The sequence below is a fragment of the Rhagoletis pomonella genome, unplaced genomic scaffold, assembly GCF_013731165.1.
Source record: "Rhagoletis pomonella isolate Grant_MI unplaced genomic scaffold, Rhpom_1.0 Rhpom_scaffold_00003, whole genome shotgun sequence".
Classification (NCBI taxonomy): Eukaryota; Metazoa; Arthropoda; class Insecta; order Diptera; family Tephritidae; genus Rhagoletis; species Rhagoletis pomonella.
In genome coordinates this window covers 79,316,596-79,341,151 of record NW_023458557.1, presented here as the reverse complement: position 1 = coordinate 79,341,151, position 24,556 = coordinate 79,316,596, and the positions used below count along the sequence as shown (strand labels likewise).

Genomic DNA, 24,556 nt, shown 5'->3' with positions numbered 1-24,556 from the left:
AAAAAAATACGTCCAGTTAATCACATAGGAAACATATGAATTGGTGGCCCTAAGTTAGAAATAATTTGTCTCTACAAGTTTTTTTTTTGCAAAATGTAGTTCATACTACAACGAAATCCACATAACTCACAGTTTTGAACTACGTACAAGATTTATAATAATTTCACAAATTATGTAAAAAAAAATTCCTAAAATTTTAAACTTCTTAACCGGAAATTCTAGACAAACAATTTTTAAAATTCGACGAGATTTTTGTGCCAATTAAAACTTGCACAATATGATTTTGGAAGTGCATTAGCTATAAAATTGCATACCCGAAAAAAAAAAAACATTTTGAAAGTTTGAGGACCATTTTTTTGAAATTTGTTGAATTATTATAAATCTTATATAACTTTTAAAACTTTAAGTTTTACCTATGGTTTTCGATTTAGTATTTATGAATTATATTTTGCTAAAAAATTAATTAAAACTAATCGAGTAATAATGAAATGGGCAAAACTTGTAAATACCAATATTGACATATGTAGTTTCTAGATTTCTAATTTTATTTCTCAACCTACATTTGTCGAAGCCCTTTTCGTTATTCTCATAAAATGTTTAAACTAAGACCTTTATCTATCCTCCATATTTTTGCTATATCTTACATGCATTTTCCCTAGTCATGTCAATTCGTTACTTTAACTGTCTAGCCGTCTATCAGTTTGCTCACCACATTACCACTATTTAACAACTATTTCCTACACTAAAGTTGTCGACCGAACTCCGTGCTGAAAGCAAGTAAATTCTACACACGAATAAATCAATAAATATGCCCATGTACATGCCTACAAACATACAGACTTCCATGTGTAGTAAGTATGTTTACATATGTGAATTACAAAGACAATATCGATAAATTTGTTGAACATTTATTTCAATTCCGTTGCTATCGAGTTAATGACTATGCGACATGCAAAAACAATTCACGGCATGCTAGAACCAGAACTAACCTTTCCTGGAATATATATACAACTACAACTAGAAGCAATAACAACCAAGCCAAAACAACCATAAGCATTACAAGTGTGCGAAAAGTAGAAAAGTGGGAGTCGCGTTTGCGAAGAAGTCTATACTCCTCTACTGCAGCAATGAAACACTCGAGCACAGCTGAAGTGCCTTTTAGTGCTACATACAGAAGTACGAGTACTATAGTTACTCGTGTGTATGGCAAGTACTAAGTACGTGCGTGCGCTACAACTTTACGAGGATAATGAAAAACTCGAAATGTTAAAGTTCAAATGTTTCGATATGGCAACACTCGACGCGCACTTAATGTCAAAGAGGTCGAAAACGTCTGCTTACAGCACTCCAAGTACAAGTTACAATTACAAAAAAAAAAAAAATATACCAAAAAACAAGTAAGAAAAAAAATGGCATTGCAAAAAGGAGCGCCAGTGCTACAATGCGTTGTTTGCCTCCGTCGACCGTCGACCGAGTCCATTGACATTCATTTCGAGTGGGAAAGCAAATGTAAGTTATTCATTTTTGTTTTGTTGCTCCACGTGTTTTTATTATTTGCCACTTCTGCCACTGTTTCGTCTGTGTTTTTCATGTTCTCTATTCTTATTCGACTTTCCTCTTTCAACAATGCAACATAATAAAAACGCTCTTTCGTGCAGCAGCACACTTGAACTTAAACTTCCTTTTTGGCGAACATAAACATGTGTAATGGATATGTCGTGGTGCAGCATAGAAAAGGATTCAAAGGATAAGAATACCTAATTTTTTGGTCGTCGAACTTTTGTGCAGAAAAGTTTCTTCGGAAGCTGCAGATGATGCGTGCAACTTTTTAGAGTTTTACCAAAGAAGAAACTCTTGGACGAGACTTTCAGTTAGGTAGTAAAAATTTTGAAAATGAATACACTGTAGAAATGTGTGCAGGAATAATTATGCATTTCTTAACCGTTTCAAGCCCAATGTTGCCTATAGGCTACATTAGTAGTTTGGTTTATAAATTTTGTTGTTTAAAAAATATTTAACGGTTTATTTTCAATTACACTTTAAAATGGTGTGTATAGCGTAGAGTATGCGTTAGGTGAGGAAGTTACATATGTATATCCTTCAAATCGGTGTATGTTTTATTTTGAAAAAGGGATTTAAAAAATTTATTGTGGCATACTTACTTGCAAAGGGAGATTAATGTTAGCTGAGTGGGTTCCAGAGGCAAGTAAAAACATGGTTTGTGTCGTTAGGAGGTGATTTCGAAAGCCGGACAAATGTTGGGCGTATCGATGGCGAGTCCGGATAAGTAATGCTTAAGCCTGCTAAAGTATCCAGACCTTAGTTGCGTAAAAGCAGCTTGCAATCATATTGCTCGTCAAAATGACAGTTGGTAGGCCATCGGTGTTTGCCTGTGGAATTCTGCGGTTACGGCTTACCTGTACAGCGTCGAGTGCAAAGCTTGTGCGATGTAGGTCTGACTGAGTCTCGCCCATAAGTTGGTAAAGATAACTTCTGACTTCTGTCTGGGCGTAGCTAGGGAGGAGCAGGGGGGTGCTCGAGTCTCCCCCCCCCCCCCCCGTAACTTTCAAACTTTCCTTTTATATATATAAAATAGTACCCTGAAATGCCAGCTAAATTTAAAAAAATTTTTCAACGAATTGATGACCTTCTCCCTTTTTGTGAAGTCGATTAAAAAAAAAAAGACTTTGCTATTGAGATCAAATTCATACCATGGGGATGCCATGTATAGTGGTGGAAAAATAAATAGGGACATGACATTTTAACAATTTTAGCTCTTTTTTGTTTATTTATTAAATGTTTATTTTTTAAGTATATTTAGTACATCATCTAACAAAAACCGAATAAATCAAGTTTAAAAGTTTTGCACTGTACACTTTACAGATGCTTTTTCATAACTAAGAAAAACGGAAAATAAAAATTTAAATTTTTTTCCGCCCGAGATTTGAACCTGAACACTCTTGGCAGCAACCAAAATCAGTAAGCATCTCTGCGCTCAGCTACAAGCACAACATGTGAGTGTACTTTTAAATGTATCGTTTTGAATCAAGCCAAATTATGCGACATTTGTACAAATTTGGTTTTGCTATTTACAGAGTAGCGTTGTTTGGAGATTTTTTATTGATTTTTTACTCATGTACTCAATTTTTACTAATTTTTTACTCATGTGTGTAAATTTTTACTCATTCTCTGTAAAGATTCGGTCGAAAAAATTTTTAGCAAGCTACAAAGTGGCGTTGCTTGAAATTTTATTATTAGGCTTAACTGATTCTTGATGAAAATTTCTAGACAACACCACTCTGTGGTCGATCAAACAAACTTATGTTTAAATTTGTGTAAAACATAATTTTCTATTCAAAAATTTCAAATGGCTAACATAGAAAAACCAAAAATGACGCTGTTTAAAAAAACCATGTTACTTTGTTCTTAGTGTAGATTTTGAACCCACCCGAACCATTTTTGGAGTGGTTTTCGTTTCTGTATTGGCATTTCAAAATGAGAATGGTTCGGTTCGAATCCCCAAAAAAAAGCGATAATTCGGTTCAAAAACCGGTTTTCAGCACTGATTTTGATATAAGCAAATTTCCTTCCAATTCTTGTGCATAATTTTTTTCGTTTATCTTGAGAGCTCTCAAAAGCTTACCTGCGAATGAAAACATTGTCCAAAAAATATGCTATTGCTTTTTAACAAGGATTCGAAGATTTAATTCTCCAACATCGAATTCGTTTCACCAAAATGAGCTACATAACAAAAGTACAAGTTCAGTTAGTTTTTTCGGTATTCGAAATATTAAAAAAATGAGGCAATCGTGAAAAATTTACATAGAAGTGTAAAAACTTCGTGGAATTATTTAATTTATTTTTATTAAAATTCTTTTCTAACATTTTTTGTTGATTTTGAAAGTTGAGCGCATCTTGTGTTTATAGAACTTTTTATTAAACAAGTAATTTTTAAGCAAAAAACACAACCGACTTCAATTCTCGTAAACATACAAATTTAGGAGTACCGTTAAGCATTCTCCACTTTTTGTCACCCATATTAAATTCTTCAAGTACGCAAATGTCGCTGTCGCTGCCGCCCACACAGGCGCATACAATTACAGGTCGACATTTGTAATATAAACACACATTTGGGTGGCTTTTAGTTAAGTGGTCGGTCGGTCATCATCATTGCCACCACCAACAAAGCCGAACGAAAGTTCCGCAACACAAGTGCATGCGTGTGTGTTTGGCTTCGAGAGTGGCATTAACCGCGCGCCGCCAGACGTTACAATCCGCTGCTTACGTGCAACGCTTCGTCTAGTTCTTATTGCCATTGCATTATTTTCTTTTTATTTTACATTTTTGATTTTTTAATTTTATTTTTTTTTTGTCGCCGCCAGAGTGCGAAAAGTATGAGGAAGCCCTACACCATTTTCAATTGGCCGCTAGTCTGAATAGTTTCGTGACTGAACATGCAGACGGACTACTACAACTGGATGATTGCCGGTTACCAGCCAACCGATTGCCAACTTGCCAACTACCAACTGCGGAAAATGTCATTTATTCAACAAAAATTCTTGTTTGTGTGTAGTTTGTCTATGTAGTTGGCTGTCAGTCTGTTTGGCTACTAACTTGGTAGGTTCTACCGACAAAACCAACAAAATCAACAACAACAGCAACGCCAACATTTAATAGCGATTACGTTATGGGCACTTATGTCAGTTAAACGGCCTCAGAGATTAGTTGTTGCCTTGCTGCAGTGCCACCAGTGTAATGGTGTGGGTGTCGGTAGTGTCTATATCTACATATGTATGTTTGAATGGTTGTGTGTTCATGTTCCCGGCTACGTTTGTTTCTATGTGGCGTTTCGAATGCGGCGGCATCAAATTTCACTTCTACTTCTGCAGACAGCACAGAAAGAATAAAAAATATTAACTTGAATTAAATAAAGCGAATTATAGAAAAAGAGGAAGCAAATTTTTGCTGCAATGCTCTTAACGGTTTAAGTAAGTGCAGCAAGCGAAAATTTGCAGCAAATTATAAGCGCTTGAGTAGGTTGCTTGAATGAAATAATGCTGCAGGCGAGGGGCCAAGGGTTGCGCAAAATTAAATTACTAATAAACTCTATTAGCTATTGACCTATGGTGGAAGAAATTTTTTTAACTCATAAATTATGTAATAAGAGGATAAGAAAGCATATAAAGAGACAAAAAGGGGCTAAATGGTTCAAGCTCTACTCGTTCCAATTAAAGATAGACGGTTGATAAAACGAAAAGGGAATTTTCAATTTAATAGCTGAGGCAATCCCGGTTATTTATCCTGTCAATTTCATTTTGCGATTTTTTGCGTTTTCTGAGAAAATGGCTTTTTTTGTGTAAGTATTCTCTATACTGTCAAACTCAATAAGGCGAGAAACAATGTTTACAATTGTGTTGCTGCATAGACTGCACCTTGTAATTTTTCAGCAGACAAATTAGGAAATTCATAGCTTTAATTTTTTTCAATTGAAATGAATATAATTAGGCACTATTTCTTTAAATTAGCAACAATATACATTACTTTTGTACATTTGACAGTCACAGAGTGGTGTTGTCTAGACATTTTTATCGAATGTCAGTGCAGCTCATTAAAAGCTTTCCAAACAACACCACTCTGTTTCAGTGGAAATTTACAAATCATGTGATTCCTTCTTTCTTTAGTGGGCTTTTTCTTTAATATGAATATTTATAAAAAAAACTGCATTCAAACATTTTCAATAAAACCACAAATTAAAAAGTGACGCCTTTTGACCTTTGGTAGTTAAGGGTCCAGATTTTTTGAAGTGAACCTTCTTTAGCGGCGGTTGGTTGGTTGAGAGTAAATTGGCAAATTCAACGGAAATTGCACACGGAAATGGTTGGGGCTGAAACAAGTGCTTGTTCTGTGTATGCATGTGGTATTAATTAAACAAAAATTTGCTAATACAAGGTTAAAGAATAACACTTAGAAAAAGTCCAATACAACAATGAAAGTAAAGATGAGTACGTACATAGATAAAGAAAAGGATAAAGGCAAAGGTAAAAATAAAAACAAAAACAAAGATGCGTAAAGATAAAGGCAAAAATGCAGACCGAGGTAAATTTAAACACTTTACTTATATATATAAGGGCAAAAGTGAAGGGGAATATGTAGATGAAGAAAATGATAAACATAAAAGTAAAGACAAAGAGGAGGATGAATACACCGATAAAAGTAAAGATGAAGATAGGGGAAGAAAGATAAAACTAAAGGTAATTAAAGAGGGAAGGATATAGAGAGAGATACAGAGACTCAATCTGGGAACTATTTTGGGATTTTAGAATTTCGGGATTCTCGGGACTTATCGATAAAATAATCGATATTTTTATCGGTTTCGTTATCGTTATTTTTATCGATTTTGTTATAGATATTTTTATCGATTTTGTAATCAATATTTTTAGCTATTTTATATTTTTTTTATCGATTTTGTTATCGATATTTATCGATTTTGTTACCAGTTTTGCTATCGTTATTTTTATCAATTTTTTTTATAGATATTTTTATCGATTTTGTAATCGCTATTTCTAACTATTTTGCTAGCGATATTTTTTATCGATTTTGTTATAGAAATTTTATCGAATTTGTTATCGATATTTATCTATTTTGCTATCGATATTTTTATCGATATGTATTGATTTTGCTACAGCTATTTATCGATTTTGTTATCGATATTTATCGATTTTATTATCGATATTTATCAATTTTGCTATCGATATTTTTGATCCATTTTTTATAGATATTTTTATCGATTTGTTATCGATTTTGTTATCGATATTTCTAACTATTTTTTTAGCGATATTTTTTATCGATTTTGTTATAGAAATTTTATCGAATTTGTTATCGGTATTTATGTATTTTGCCATCGATATTTTTCTCGATTTTGTTATCGATATGTATTGATTTTGCTACCAATATTTATCGATTTTTTTATCCATATTTATCGATTTTGTTACCGATATGTATAGATCATTTTATCGATATTTATCGATTTTCCTGTCGCTTTTGTTTTCGATATTCATCGATTTTGTTATCGATGTTCATCGATTTTGTTATTGATATTTATCGATTTTGTTATCGAAATTTATCGATTTTGTTATCGATGTTTATCGATTTTGCTTGCGATATTTATTCATTTTTTTTATCGATATTTATCGAATTTGTTATCGATATTCATCGATTTTGTTATCTATATTTTTAGCGATTTAGTTATGGGTATTTTTATTGATATTTTTATCGAGTTTTTAATAGATTTTGCTACGAATATTATTATCGATTTTGCTATCGAATTTTTTATCGAATTTTTCATCGACTTTGGTATCGAAATTTTTATCGGTGTTGTTGTCGATATTTTGTTGGATGTTACTATCGATTTTCTTATCGATAGAGTATAAAGATAAAAATGAAGATAGAGGAAAACAGAATATCAAATGTAATTTGAACGAACAGGCATTTGCCGTACTGTCAGTAACAATTCGACAGCTTGGTGGGTGTTTTGTTTCATAAAAACAATTGTCACAACCGCTTCAGTTACATAAGAAAATTCATTGAAAACTGGCAAATTGACATTGTCGGGTTTTAAAATTGTCATTGACAAAATTTTCCTCAGTCATATGAAATTTATATGTAGTTCATATATAATAATTGCAAATGCTCTATTTTAGTCTTAAGAAATATTCTAATTATTGAAAAATAATGAAGTAATAAATTAACGAAATTCTCCTGTGAATACGTTCAGACAGAGCTATTTAGTTTTGTCGCCATTGCCGCTTTAGGGTAGGTAGAAGGGCAGTTATTCTTAAGTGGGGTTAGTATCAGGGGAAAGATTGAGAATCTTATAGTTCATTTTCACCAAGCACTAACTGCAGTTTATGCCCAATGGGAAGATGAGATTGCCACTCGGGCAACAGTGGCGGACACAGGTAGGGGAAATTGGGGAAATCAGGATAATTTCCAAAATTTCAAAAACTATCGAAATCCTGGAGATTCTAGAAATTTTGGTAAAATGAAAATATTTTGAAATTCTAAAAGATATTAACATTTTTGAAAAATTCCCAAATTGTTCCACATTTCTGGACTTTTCAAAACTTTGTATTGATATAACAAAGTTTGAGAACGTCCAAAAATTTGTTTAATCTTCAAGAATTACGAAAATTTTCAAAAAAGACGAAACATGAAAATGTTTTCAACATTTGAAAACTTTTAGGTGACAGGTAATAAGGTCAATGGAATAAAGTCAATTGACTTTATTTCCTACCCTGGTTCGAAATAAAGTCAATTGACATTATTACCTTTTCAAAAGCGAAATAAAGTCAACAAAAAATTGGAAATAAAGTCATTGACGCTATTTCCTCATTCAAATTGAAATAGCGTCAACAATGCTTAAAGTATGTCGATTCATAGAAAAAAATGTTGTTCTTACAATAAACATTGCCCCGTAAGTGTGGTTTTTTAATAGATGAAAAAGGTTATTGCTAAATCCTCAGTGTTGTGATATTAATCCACACACAACCATGAACTACCACCAATTGATTTTATTAAAAAAAAATTAAATCACGAATATGTAAAAACACGATGCGAAAAACTAAACGCCTGCGCCCAGCTGGAAATATTTGAATAAAGAATGTAGAAATGATCCATAACTTGCAAAACATGTTTCGTTTCCACAAAAATAAAGCGAACACTATTAAATTGAAGAAACAGTCCATGTCCAAAAACCCCGGAGGAACACTGAAAGAATTCTGTGATTTAAATTAGCATATTTTGAACGAATTCGGAGCGTCTAAGGTGAAAAAGAAACCAACCTTTCTATAAGGAAACAATTTTCTTACACTGTACTCATGCCTCCGGCAGCAATTTGTGACATCATTTAAAAGCAAGGCGAACGACGACACTATTTATAAGATGGCACATTCAAGCCAATCACACACTTTTGAAACACAAATTATATGCTTTTTTACTGCAGACAAGTTGTTGCCCCAAAACACAGCAGAAATCATCCAATCAGGGCTGCCAACTATCCTTAGTTATGAGGTGCCATATTGAGGATAAAAAAGTGCCAAATAGAAAAATAAAAGTGCCAAAAAACGGTGTCATTCCTTTTAATCATTCACGTTTAGCAATAAAATAAAGCTACATTTTCCAAACAAAAGTGCAATGATAAAATAAGATAAACCAGTCGAATAGAATTTATAAATTAGAAAATTTTAGTTGAGAAAAAGAAGTGCACGCAAAGGAAAATGTATTGAAATATTATTTTTTTTTACAAAAGTGCCATTTTGGCACTTTGTGCCAAATTGAAAAATTAAGTGCCATTTGAAGTAAAATAGGGACAAATGGCACGGTTTGAGCCAAGTTGGCATCCCTGCTTCCAATAACTCACAAATATAAAAATGTGAAATATCGAGGGCTTGAATTCATTAATACCTTCTATCTGCAATTTGCACAAAAACTAATTTGTGATTTTTGAAACCATCTGGGACTTATTACCTGTCGTTATATAAGGCAAAATTAATATCACTGATGACAGTTAAAGCTTAGGTGGATTTTTATATCACAATCTCATCCTTGTGAAAAGTGTGCAGATAGAGGGTATTATTGAATATAAGCCCTCGATGTTTAAAATATATAAAAATTTTATTTCAACGTATACAAAAAATAAATCTACCTGCGTTACAGCACGGCGGGAGACGGGGAAGGGGGAGCCGCGGCGTAGCGTGACGTGGTGTGCGCGCCGATCGCGCGGTGTGGCGCGCTAACGCGGGCCGCCGCGAAGCTAAGCAAATTTAATGTTTGAAAGAGAAATAATGTCAATGGATTTTATTTCGTTTTTAAAAAGGTAATAATGTCAATTGACTTTATTTCGCACCAGGATGGGAAATAAAGTCAATTGACCTTATTACCTGTCACCAACTTTTAATTTCGTTTGATCAAGTTTGTTAAATTCGACACTTTTACTTAGAAAAAATTTGTTAGAATTCCTACAATTCTCAAAATTGTTGAAAAATTAAAAATTTATAGAAATGTAGTATTCATCATTATATTGAATTAATGGGGTTTACAAAAATTTCTCAAATTTACAAAGTTTGGAAAATTTTGGAATTCCACTTAAGTTATTAAAAAGGGGAAACTTGAAGAAATTAAAAACTAACAAAACTCTAAAAATTTTAAACTGCGGTGATTTTTAAATTTGTGTACACGATATATGTTGGAAAATAGATAAAAAAAAAAACTTATTTTCTTTACAACTTTTGAATGGATTTCAAACTGAACTTAGCAAGTATGAGCCTCTACTATAATTATTCATCATTAGATTTATGGACTAGATAACAATTGAGACACGGTAACCAATATTAATTTTTTTCTTTCATACTTCATTATGACGTAGGTTGCATTGCTTAGTCCCTCCTTCTGTTTTTTAGCAAGTTCATCGGTAAGTAAATTTACCATTTCACTTCGATTGACGTACTTTTTGCCTCATCGATTATTTGAAATGCTATAATTTAAGGTAAAAATATTTATTAGCGTCTGTCTATATATGCTCAACAATGTATAATCAATCTTTATATAAATATTACTTTCTACGAATAAAATACGTTCTCGTTAACCTAGTGGTACAATACTTACATATTAAATCACCACAACCTTAATTGCAACTCATCGAAAATTAATGACAAAATAATGTCAGTCAAATAGATTGAAGGACAGCACAGGCTGACTGAGGGATACATACATATTATTGTAGGGATATGTAGCAAATTGTTTGAAAATCAATCAACATTTGTAGCCACGTAGCAGCGCGGAAGCAAGGGAAGCAAAACAATATCGGCTTTTATATTAAATATTTCCATTTTTTGCTTGTTTCTAAAGAAAAGTATACTTTCGTGGACCATACATCCATACATGTACATGGGTTTGCTCTTTGCAGCGGCTACCAGTACACATTCGCCCACACACCGAATATCTTCACGCGCTTGGCATAACAATGCGTATGTGTGGCATACTTACAGGTAGCCAGACAGACGAATCTATATACTATTCGGGTAATAAAATAAGCTTTAACCTTCGTTACAGCTGTACGGCTCACATTGACATTTACTGTTTTTTGAATGCATAACTGACACATTCGTAGAAGGTACTATAAGGTAACAAAAAAAAAAAAAATAAGTGAAGATAGACGCACGCACTTGTACTTATCTACCATAAACACTAGGCGACAAATGAAAGTGTACACCTTATTCTAAAATAATATTTACAATTATGTTCTTGAAAAATTGTTTTGCATTAATTATTAACGAAAGTATAGTTCATTCTATAATATAAACACATAAATCAAGGTTTCGTACTTTATATAAAGTTCTCAAAAATTCAAAAGGTTTTCATCAAAATTTTTAAGTTTTTATTGAAAATCTCTAGAAAATTTTCGAGTATGCAGTATTGTAGCGCATTCAATTCCAGTAAAACGAAGTGCAAATTTTAACCGGTTCAAAAATGCCGTTGATTTTTGGGATTTTTTTTTTTGTTTATAAAAATTGAAAATCGGTTTTGTTATAGAATATTCTATATTTTTTTTTAAGTTTTAAATTTTGATGAAAATTTCTTGAATTATTTTACATTTTTATAAAGCTTAAAAACCGGATTTACATGGTCTTTGTTATAAAATAAATATTTTTTGAAATTTGATGGTTGTTTTGTTGAATAATTATACATTTTGGATAATGTCTGAAAATCGGATTTGCATGGTTTTATATAGAATATGCTATATTTTTTAGAGTTTGAAATTTTGATAAAAATGTTCTTGAACTATTATAACTTTTGTTGAGTTTTGTTGAATTTTTATACATTATGTATAAAGTCTGTGAAACCTATTATAAAATAAGCTACACTTTTTAAAAAATTATTGAATATAAAATAAACAAAAGGAAAACTGTCAAAAATCAGTATCAAAAAGGGGTACTATTCAAATGGCCGGCACTGTACAAACATATTCATACATATACATATGTGTATGCATATATATTTTGTATATGTGAACATTCGTTTATTCCTTTACTGCTTACCATCTTCGCCCTATCCTTACTTTCCACTCTTACTGAGCATCTTTATTGCCTTACCCCTTCTCCACTTCTTTGCATCTGTAGCGGCATCATGCGAAATGAGTTATTGAAACTGTTTCAACTTATAAATAAATAATTAGTGAATGGTAAATGAAGCAAAGTGCTGGAAGTCTATTTTTGTATGCGTTCTGTCCGCTGAGCATACTCGTACGTTCGTATTTACTTTGTAAGTACTCAGGTATGTAGCCAGTAGCAGCGACTGTAGCAAAAAATTCCTACATACATACATACTTGCATACATTTGAAGTCTCCTTCCACGATTGAATAAGCCAACAAACCAAGCTGCGACGCCAAGCGCCACAAGGCAAACAAGCAAACCCATTGGAGGTACTCGAGGATGCGCCTTGTTTAAATACATCTGTACATATGGATGCACGTTGTGTATGTGATGCCGAGTCATGGCCAAACGTTTATTACTGTGACCTACGACCACAAATTTTGCTGAGTTCAAATGAACTGCTAAAAGTTCGTTTTGATATCGATGAGGTAGCATCACAAAATAACTGCCAAAATAGTGAATGAAACTTATCAATCATTTACTTGTAGCCGAATGTGGGATAAGTAAGAATTGTAGCTCAATTAGAAGCCATGAATTTGATATTAGTTTCAGCGAAATAAATAAATTCTTTTGATTTCAAAATGACCTTGAGATATTTTTGCTTACATACAAACATATGTACATAAGTACGCCTCTGTGATACTAGGTATAAAAATATAACTACTTTGCACTACTTTAAAACAGATTTTGGCAGCTTTTTTCGTGGAATACATTTGAAATTTTTGCCACTCTATAAACACGCTTTGTGTTATTATGGTATGCTTGGGTTAGGGAAATAGATACCATAAATGAGGCCATGATAGCAGAAGTGGCCCAACCCAATCTTATATTTTCTCTCCTTTAAGTAGTCTTAAATGTAATACATTTAAAAATAAAACTCGCTTATTCCTTAACTTTATGGTACACAGCTACATAACGTACCATCAAATTAGAGAATTGGGCTGTATGAATGTATGTATATATGTATGTCAAATCGAACTTTCTGATACTACTTTTTGTCTATTTCCGCGGTGCACGTATGTAGGAAATTTCACTTTCAACAGTGTAACCAGACATTTGTATGCGCATAAAAATACTAATGACTTGAAAAATATAATAAAAATTAAAAAGTTAAATTAAAAATTAAAAGTTTACTTCTCCAAGCGCCCTCGCTTGACTTGAATCGTGCTAGCGAAGCAGTCAATGGCACTGTGAACATTCAACTTTTTTTTTCTTGCAACTCTGCGCTCGTTGAACGCAAAAGTTGAACGCAAAATCGCCTCGTGCAAACACCTTTTAACGCTGAAGATTATTATCGAAAGGCAATATTTATACCGCTATTGTAAAATATTTTGCTCGATCTCCGAGAAAGATTGCCGAAAGAGACATTAAACATTTTTGATTTGAACTTATTACACTTCCTTCAAAAATTGGGGAATATAATACGCCTAAAATCGCTTGGAAAACGATACTAACTTTTCTTAGAAAAAAGACGTTATCAATTTGGAAGTAGAATATAAAGTGTGGTTGGAATGATGGACAAATAAGGAAAGCGAAAAGCCATTCCCAAAATCAGCAGCAGAAGTTCTTGGCATTCTGTTCACACTTCCAGCTAGTAACGCTACATCCGAAAGAAGTTTTTCAACCCTTCTTAAACTTAGATATTGAAATTGACACTGAAAGGATAATAGAAAGATTCGCAAAAGGGAAGCGCAAACTTGAACTTGCAATTTAAATTATTACAATAAAAATTCTGAATAAGTTGTTAAATTACTTAATTACATCCTTCATTTTACCAACATTGTAAGCAAGAAATAAGTATTTATATGTATTATTGCATTAATAAACCTAAGGTATAAATTTACATCTTTTTTTTTTTATAGTACAGCAATTGTTTTGTGCGCCATATTTAACAAAATGAAAAAATAAAAAATACTCGAACCTATATTTGCATGAAAAATAAATTAGGGTTAGATGCCTGTAATTTAACGTTATTTAACAAGTTGATCTCAATATTGTCAGAGTGCAGAATCCTTGAAGGAATGTACATACTTATGTGTCTGGAAAATAATTCGAGTCTAATTCTTAAACAAACTCAATAGCTATTGCCATTTTCGAACGAATTATAAAATTAAATTTTCCGATTACTTGTCTTTATAAACACTTAAGCATTTTCGATTTTTACTAAATTAAGTATGCGCACCTAAATCGGTATTCCCTTAGTTTATGACACCGAAAGCGAAAAAAACAAAACAGTAACAACTTCTTAACCTTGGGATTTTTCTGTACATAATTGCAAAAAATCATTCACCAACACAGTTACCAAGCACTTTATTTGTTCATTGCGTTATAACAGCATCCTGTGCGGGTGCGTGCGCCTGCCTGCGCATACAAACACTAAAAGCCTGCTTCAAGTCTCGCATGTGCCTCATCATTGTAATGGCGTAATTCTGTAATGGACACTTAAATAGTAATTTCGTTTCCTTCTCTGCCACCGCAATGATGCAACAGCGCATATGCTTGGCAAGCATGCTTTTGATGTTGCCGCCATTGTAAATATGTATATTTGTTTACACTAGCAGCTACCGCAGAATTTTTAGAGTCAACACACATTCACTTGGCGGCTGGCTGTTGCATGCCACGGCATTCCACAAATGTTTACTGGCTGTAAATGTTGCCACATATATATTTTCGCACGCTTTTTGCCATATTTCTCTTTTCCTCACCAATATGGCCCGCCTGAAAGCTAGAATGAGCTGTGAAAAGTTAGCTACACCCCCGCCTTCTGTCTGCCATCGCAGCAATTGCGAATAACAACAATTCGACAAGGACGTGCGCGGAATTGCGAAACCCTGTTACAGGAGCACCTTGGCTGGTTGCTTTCATTTATGCCCCGTAATATGCAATTTTCTTAGCTTGTTTTTCGTTTACCAGGCTTTTAAATATGCGAATGCGGTGTGCGATTTTTTTTCTTCTTGTTTGCTGTTTTGAAAGAGTGCCAGGCTTTTACTTTCCATTGACATCAATTCTTGATGTGTTGATTTTGCATAAAAATTATCAATTGCCAAGAAAGAAGGGAGAATTAGTATCGGCTCATCCCATACGGGTACAATTGGATATCGATATGTTCCTTTGCGATTGCTCCCGCAGTCATCCCGAATTAGTCGCATTTTTTGCAGAGAATTTACTTAGATACATATAGGTACTCATACATACAATATTTTGTATGGTTTTCATATGGTTGCTGCCTAGAAGCATTTTTAGCCATAATACTATTGGAAATCCAGAACAACAAGAATTATCAAAGTGAGCTTGCTTTTAGAAGTGAAGCTATCCTAGCACTAGCTTGTGCACGCGCTGCCGCCCTTTCCTTAGATTTTTCTCATTTGACACCCATCTAAAAATATTTCAGTTAACTTAATTAAAAACATAGATTTGAATTTCTAAACTGGTGGCAATCATTTCCAAAAATATTTTTAATATAAAGCTAACTTAAAAATTTTTTAGATCAAAAACCATATTAAAATAATTAATTTAACTTCATCAATTTGATTTTGATTTTCAAACCAGGTGGCAACCTTCGTCAAAACTATTTCCGATTGATTTTGAATTTGAATTGAATTTCTAAACAGTTGTATTCAGATAACGGTTTGCATTTTGTATTTTCAATTTGTTACAAATAAAACAACATCTTGGGTATCAAATGGAAAGTATTTAAAACAAAAACCCAATTCAGAAATATTTTTGAATACGGTTGCCACCTATTTTTTACATAAAACTGTTTACTGTGGATATCAAATGAATTGTTTTTTTGATCATTTAAATCCAGAAATATTTTCATTGAGAGTTGCCACGTTTATTTGTAATGCAAACTTTTATCTTAGTAATTTCGTCGAGTATATATGTATGTACATATACATATGTATGTATACACACATATACACAAGAATATCGAGGGCTTATATTCAATACCCTCTATCTGCATTTTTCACAAAAATGAGATTCTGATATAAAAATCCACCCAAGACCTGTCAATCGGTAATGTTAATGCTGAGCTTGTATAACGATTGACAGAAGCACTTACTTTTAAATTGCAAAGTCAGAATTGCCTTCAGCGATGACAGATAAGTCCGAGTTGGGTTTTAACATCACAAAGTTGTTTTTGTGAAGAGTTTCGAGGTTGTAATTTTTTCCAATTGTCAAAAAAAACGTTATTTGTCACACTCAAAATACCGTACAAGTTATTTGTATCATCCTAATATCTAAAGAAAATTTAAGAAACGCGACAAAATGTCAAAAAAAAAAAAAACTTTCTCTCGAAGCAAGCAACAAGTAGTAACTACATACAATGTGTTTTGGGAATGTTTTTAGATCTTACGTACATATATCGGCACTTTTGCACGTTTCAGTGGCCGTATGTATACTCAATATAAATGTTATTTGTCGTCGCAGATTCCGGTCATTTCCAATTGCCCTCTCTGAGAAGTAGAGCGCATTAAGTGCCCTTGAGTATTTCATTGCAGCAGAGTGGTTTGTTTTTTGACAATTTACGATCTTGCGCCATTGAGTTATGGAGTGCGCAATTTTTTTCATCTTCTATCGCTTCGTGAACCGAACCAGTTCAGTTTCGAAACAAAGAATAGTTAAATTTCCATCAGTTTCATTGATTGAGGGTTTGCTAGGTTCTCCCTTTCCTTGAAAAGCTGCCTTCAAAGTTATGCAAATATGTATTCAATTTTACTCCTACCTTAAATCTTTTACAATTTTTATATTTGTGAAAAGTTGAAGGTCTTTTTGTGGTTAAAATTTTTCCACTAGGATTTACAAAAATTTCCATATATACCTGTAGACATACATACATGCTAAGCATATCCTTGCAGATCACTTTTAACCCCATAAAAATAAGCACTTTCACTTTCAACATAAATCACCGGAAATTGGCAAAAAACCAAGTGACAGCTGTGACGTTTAAGTTGGCATTATGCATGTCTGCCCATCAATCCAACAACTGAATATTTCATAGGTTTCAAAGCACAACAAATATTACCAATAATAATAACAGTAACCAAAATACGGCAAACAACCAGCAATGACGCAATAACAATAACAAATAATTGAAGAAAATAAGGAAATTAGTGGTGGGGTCACCTGGGGAAAAATATCCTGCCATTCAGTTGTAAAGTGTGCAATGGGGAAGGGGTGGTGAAAAAAGGTAGTTGCTTGTTGCTATGGCCGCTAGGAGATATACAAATGTGTGTACATATTTAGTATTTTAAGTGGATTTGTGTTCAAAAACACAAAATGCCGCTTAGTTACAGCGCAGTTTCCATTTTCGGCGTAACTCTGCTGAGCTTCCCCGAATTGCGCGCAACCCTTTTTTATTACTATTTTTGTTTTTGTTTATGTTTCTTTTCCCTGTTGTTGCTACTATTTCACATTTTCGTTTGTTTTCCTCACTGCCCGTCTGTCCCAAATAGACAGCCATGGTGACATGGGGTTAATGTTTTATCGGGCATTAAAACGCTTCAGCGTCAGCCAGCAGTCACTAGCCAGCCAGCACGGCTGTTTTTTAGCCATGCGGATATACTCCATGGAACTTTGCTGGCCATTGCTGGAGCTACTACATACTACGAGAATAATAATATCCTTTCTCGCCATTATGTAATTCCTGCCCCGACGGCAACTAAATATAGTCGCTTTGCATTCGAAATGCCAGCAACGTGACTGACTTACTGACTGACAGCAAACGACAAAAATTAATTATTTAAATGCCAGCAACAGCGGCGGGCACAAAATTAGTATGAAAAAATAAATAAAATAAAAACAGCAACAACAAAAAGCCTGTGAACATAGCACCGGGGAATAAAAGTAAAGGCAATGATGGTGCTCCTATGAAGTGTCAGCTATCGAGTACTTACATATGTAGTGCGAGTAGCATATTTTGTCCATGGGAAGAAGTTGATTTTAGAATTTTTGGTCGCTGCTGCGCTTGAAAAAGTTTCAAATTTTCGCCGATTTAAAAATAGCAATAATTTTTGTACTCCTTTATGCTTTTACTCTGCTCTGATATCTATTTCATTTTTGCTTTCCTTTCTCTGTACTTTCAGATGACTATTTTCATTGAGAATACCTCGGTGGCAAAGCGGCTGAATGCTAGTCAAGCCTTTGATGACACGTGGAACACCGCCTCCGATTTGGAGAATGAATTAGAAGTGAGTGGAAAATGCATTTACATACATATTTACTTACTTTGCATTGATATTTTAAAAATGTATACACAAAAGTAGTTTGTTAGCGGCTCAGTGGTGTGTGTAGCTGTTTGAATGGGCTACAAGACTTTTTGTTGAATGAATTCCCTAATGAATATTTTTATTAAAATTTCAATTGGATTTTCAATGCGTCGAGTTATAATTTCATAAAAAATTTTAAGTCATTTCAATAACAAAGCTTTATTTAGTGCTTTGAACTGCCTCTTAATAGGATTGATAGTTATTTGGTATAGGTATTTGTCATTCATACCTATTACGGTATCCAACGGATGACATTCCAGAATGTAATCCTTCGAACTCGCCTGTTTTGATGGTGTGTTCGAAAGACTTTTGTTATTCTAGCACAAAAGTCTTAGAAAACACCTCTCTCATTCACCACTAGTGGAGAAAAGCTATTTTGCAAGAAAGCACCAAATTTGACAAGGGATGACGGAAAATCGTTCCACAATACATCGCACTTGTATATTATTTAGCTCGTGTCGCTCTGGCAGTCGCAATGATCGAGTGGGCAAAGGCGTGTCATTCGAAAGATCCGAGTTCGAGTCACAGACAGCGGATTTAGAAAAAGTGAAGATTTGCATTAAACAATTTTAAATTTTCTCCATGAGAAGAGAATTATATAAAGAAATTTTGAAAAATTTCAGATACAATTACAATATAAAGTACAAATGGCCCGTTTTAATAAACCTTCCCGGTTTTCCTGCCTTCAGTAGATCAATAAATCACCAACCTACCCTTTACTGCAACAACAGCGCACAAGCTCTTCAAAAACCACGGCAAAATCACCCTAATTGCCTGTTCAATTGCAACCTTTGCGGACATTTGTACAATATATTGTACAAGACACTTACAACCTTTCAGTGTAAATGTAAAATATATTGTACATTTTTTTGAGCACTCGGGAAAAATATTTTAAATAATGATAGTTTAATTTTAGCATTTTTAAATGGTGAAATGCTTTTTATATTTCCATACCGTGTGTTTTTATTAGCGATTTTACTTGTTTTTCACGTATTTTTTGTACAGTAAATTACCGCAACTTGCGTGTCACTGGAATTTTATAAAATGATCTATTCTTAAATTAAATTCTAAATATATTTTTGAAACGTTTTCGATTTTGAAATTGACGTAAACTATTCGGGACATTCCAAACCATCATAAAGTCTAATTTGTTTTCAAAAATAGTAATAAGATTTTTAGTAGCACACTTCCAATGTTACAAAAAATTAAATGTACAATATATTGTACAAATGCAGGGAAAGGGTTAATGTTCCGAATGATAGTAAAGAGCTTTCAAGCTGGCTGCCTGAATTGACAATTGTCTTACGAAAGTCTGTGGCGAGTTAAAAGACAGTTGCCGAAATTTGCCTGTTAGCTTCAGCCTGGCTATCACTAAAATCTAAAAATATAGACAGCTTAACCGTTAGTATGCGCTCCAAGTCTGTATACACCTTCATGATAGCGTCTTCGGCCTGGAGGACTGCGAAGATGACAACGCTAGCAGGCGGTGTGCAGTAACTTTCTTCACTCTTATGCTTAGAATTTTCTTGAAAAATTTTCTAAACCGATTTTTGCTGCCCGGAAGAAAGCGAACTTAGCGGGCCTTCCAAGCACTGGCTGAAAGGGGAACACCACCCATCACAGCATCATCTTTAGGATATTCCTTGATGCAGAAGAACTCACCGATGTCGATGAGTTTGATCTCTGACTATCTGAAATCGCAGGCTCAAACGACCGAAAAAGGATTTTAAAAGTGGACAATTTAAAAAAAAAGTTATTTGATGATTTTTAGGTGCCCCATAGAGGAGCAGGCTTTAAGTACACATCGAAGTACTAAATTTTAGTAAGTTTTTTTAAATAATTTTTCATTAAAGACCACAAAAAAAGCCTCGCACAGATACGCCACTGCAGCTGCCTCAATCAATGTACATACATATGTACGTAGTACCACACCCGAGCCGTGTAACATTTATGTATCATTTAGTATAGGAAGCCTATTTTCGGGCGCTTCCGCATTTATTTTCGTTTTCTTTGTTTTTTCCCCCACTTCCTTTTTTGTTTTTGTTGTTGTCTTTCTTTCTTATTAATTTAGTGCATGTTGCAGCAAAAGCGTGGCAAAAGCAGTAGCAGCAGCAGCAGCATCGGTGGCATCTCATCGGCGACGTTGTCGTCCGGCAGCAAAGATGGCCAATGGTCTGGTTGGTCGGAATGGTCGACCTGTTCACGTACCTGCGATGGCGGCATAATGCAACAAATACGCCGCTGCTTCAACACAAATGGTTGCAAAGGCGAAAGTGTACGCTATCGAATTTGCAACATGCAGCCATGTCCGGAGCAACAAGACTTTCGTGCGCATCAGTGCGCCGCCTACAATGATGTGCCCTACGATGGTACGCTCTACACGTGGACGCCACACTACGACTATGTGGAACCATGCGCATTAACATGCAGGTGAGTGGAAGACAAATACAAACACCAACAACTACACAAACACAAACACAAACAAACAAGAGCGGCAAACGTTTACCATGACCATCCGCAAGGATGCCAACCTACATTCATGTCCTTTGCAGTAGTGATGTCATGTGTGAGCGCATGTTTTTTTTTTTTTTGCCTTATTTTCATTGAAATCGAATGTCAGTTACTTTTAATTTATGATCACGAGCGTAGTAAAACCTTCGTGCAAATGTGCATTCTCCGCTTGGTTTGGAGTAAAATAGTGCACACACAAAAGCGACCCAATTTATGGCATTCGCACGATCCATAGATCATAGAATGAGAAGTTGTTGGGAAATTGCGGCGGGAAGGAAGCGCCGTTTTGGGTTGCCATGACATTTTCGCTAAACGTGAAACTTTGAATGGTTGAATGACCTTTTGAACCGCATTCAGGTTTTTCTTTATGATTTAATGTCGAATCGATGGAATTATTGTTGGAAAAAAAGCAATTGCGTACTTAGTTCAAAATCTTATTTATTTCTATGTAGAAACTAGAATTGTGAGCTCTATCCGGCTTTTTTGAGTATCCGAATAGCAAAATAAATGGATATTAACCGGCTATACGAATAATAAAATATAATGGATATTAGCCGGACATCCCGTGTTTATTCGTATACACAAATATCCGAACAGATATCCAAGCGGATATCCCGCTGCCTTTCGCTTTTTTTTTATGTATAGTATTCCCGCTGACAAAGAAGGCAATTTGCTCATACTTTGTCAAAGGTAAGCAGATCAAAGCCCTAATAACAGATTGGCTTTCTGAATGAATTTGTATCTAGTGTGTTTTTCATAGTTTCAGTATCTTATCTAGGGCTAAAAAGGAAAGAAAGTTCCTCACAGAAGCCACCTATTTATACCAGCCCTGCCGTCAAGCTTCGACCAGTCGGTAAAATTGTTTGGCCTCAGTGTGCAGTGAATGTGGCATCCAATGCGATCTAATCAAGTTTTCTCACAATCTTGTCACATAACTTCGAATTATGATCGACATTCGCTAAAATTTTCCAAAAAATACTAATTAATGTCACTCAACTACGTATAAAACCACTTCCTCAAATATTACAAGCTCATCCACAATTCACAACAAATTTCTCTTTTACTGCTAATTTTTTACTCTTTCCTTTTTCAGAGGCCGCCCAGCGCACTTACATTTAGGCGACAGCGCCTCATCCGAGACCGAAGGCGTTGAAGATCCCGAACACTATGACGATCATGTGATCGTACAGCTTTCGGCGCGCGTTCAAGATGGCACACGCTGTCGAACGGGTAGTCTCGATATGTGCATACAGGGCAAATGTCAGGTGAGTGAAAAGCGAATGAAAATCTGCACACACAAAAAAAAATACAAAATGATTGCCACGCTTTATGTCATGAAAAGTGAAGAATCATAATAGCGTGTGAAAGGAGTGAAGTTATAAATTAAAAAAGTACTTCGAAACGCGAGTGAAACAAAAGCTGGCGGTATAATGTTACAAACGCTCGGTGAGCGTAGTGAAGGTAGTGGGTAAGTTATTGACAACGAAGGCAACGGTAATGACACCGACAATGACGTGATTGTGTGAAATTTATTATGCTGCTCCTATTTGTTTTTGCGGTTGGGAGTTTTTTCGTTGTTTATTTTTGACTGCAGTGCCGCTTTTTCGTTTATCTATAACAAAGTAACTGAATTTCGGTGAAGTGATGGGTTTCCACTAGAACATGTTTAGGCACAGTTGTAAATGTGGTAACTTAATATAAGACAACTAAGTTTTAACTAAAGTTAGAAGCTTAGGCATGATTTTGTTGCTAGTGATTATGTATATGATTTTTTGTTTTGACTGCTATATATTTGTTTTTTTTTTTGTTCTTTATATATAATTTTTGCCATAATATTCCCAGCTCTACAAATGGTGCACTGTCTGACGAAAAAAGATGCAGTCTAGCAATGCTTTTAACCTCACTTATGTATCTACATTAGGATGCATCATCTAAAAAAGTTGCAGTTTTTCTATCGAAATTATAAAATGTATTATATTTTAAGACTTTCGCAAAAATCTTCCGCAAAATGTTAAGATTTATGTGAGTTTGACCGATTGGAAAACACATCCAAAAATTGTATTATTTTGTTTCCGTTTATAAAATTTTTAAACATTTTTATTCAGACCGTTTAAATATCAACTCTTCTACGAGTATCATGACTTTTTAGAAATAAAAAAAAAACATTTTTAAAAATATCATAATTTTTGGGATGTATTTTCAAATAGGTCGGGCTCAAGTAAATCTTTATACTTTACCGAAAAATTTTAACCGAAGTCTAGAAATATAATAAATTTCCGATAAACAAAAAAACAATACCGTGTTTTGTGTATGGAGTGATACATCCTACCCACCAAACAATTTGTGTTGCCGGCAATAAGAAAACGTGTCGCCCTCGGAAACAAATTTATTGCCGGTAATATTGCCATCGAATCGATTTCCTATTACCGGTCGCTCTAAAACGTCCGCCGAAGGCAACTCGCCTGGGCGAGTCGTTTTCTTATTGCCTGAATGAGTCTTTTTCTTATCGCTTCAGGCGATATTTGGAATAATTTTATTCTTTTTAATACTTCATTTATTTTTCTGTATACCAAATTGCAACTTACAATCGGAATTAATTCATTTTCTCGCTGTGAGGCTTCCTATTTTATCAATCTTGTCCTTGGGCATAATTTAGATGCTTTTGGCCAATACTATTGACGCCATATTCATAAGTTTTGGAATTTTTGAGAACTTTTTTATTCAAAATTGACACGAATGAAGTGATGTTGCCGATTTGTCACCACAGCAATAAATCGGTGAGTCGCCAATTTGTTGCCATTGACGATTGTTGCCTATTTCTCATGTTTTGCATGGTGGGTAAGTACATATAAACGCTTTGCATGTGTGTAAGCGTTTGAGTATCCTTCAATTGCCAATAAAGTACTCTATGCAGACATTCATCGCTCTTCATGTTCACTGTCACATATCGTTTGGCACATTCGGTGCTTAAAGCTAGTCTCAACAAGGCAAATGTAACCTCAATAAAAAGAATAAATAGTGAGTAGATATGTAAGCAGGCGTCCCTAAAGAAAGTCTCCGTTTAATGCTGGAGTTACACTAGACATTGAAATGACAAAATAAATTTTCATATAAAAAATTATATAAGCACACATTTAATAGCTACTATTATTAATGTATATTATTTAATGTTATGTTAGTATATGTTATGTATGTATGTTTAATGCTCTACACATGTTATGCTTTGTTATGTAGCGTTCTGGGTTGCTGTGCTATGTGTTGTTGTGCTAAATTATGTTATCTTTTTTTATGTTATACTTATGCTAATTTGTGTATTTTTTTACAAGGTGTAAAGCGATCAAAAGCCTTGGTCAGTGGGGACTTTAACCCACCAAAATGACGCCGATTTTCAACGCTTAGCCGTCCCGGACGAACGAAGCTCAGGCGTCACCTTAGTTATGTTATTTTATGCTTTATTTTTTTTACGTTACGTTATGTTACATTATGATGTTAAGTTATGTTATGTCAGGTTATGTTATGTTATGCCGTGCAGAGTTTTAAGTAATGATTTTTTTTTTTTTGAATTT

General features: G+C 34.2%; 1 protein-coding gene across 1 annotated transcript in view; it reads left to right on the top strand.

The window, feature by feature from the left end:
- Positions 1-24,556, top strand: part of LOC118735605 (protein madd-4) — a gene marked incomplete in the record, with an annotated part of 164,615 nt that overhangs the window by 36,506 nt on the left and 103,553 nt on the right. Inside the window, 3 exon segments of the mRNA XM_036465453.1 lie at positions 18,297-18,401; positions 20,563-20,909; positions 22,084-22,255. Coding sequence (XP_036321346.1) covers positions 18,297-18,401; positions 20,563-20,909; positions 22,084-22,255 — 624 coding nt within the window.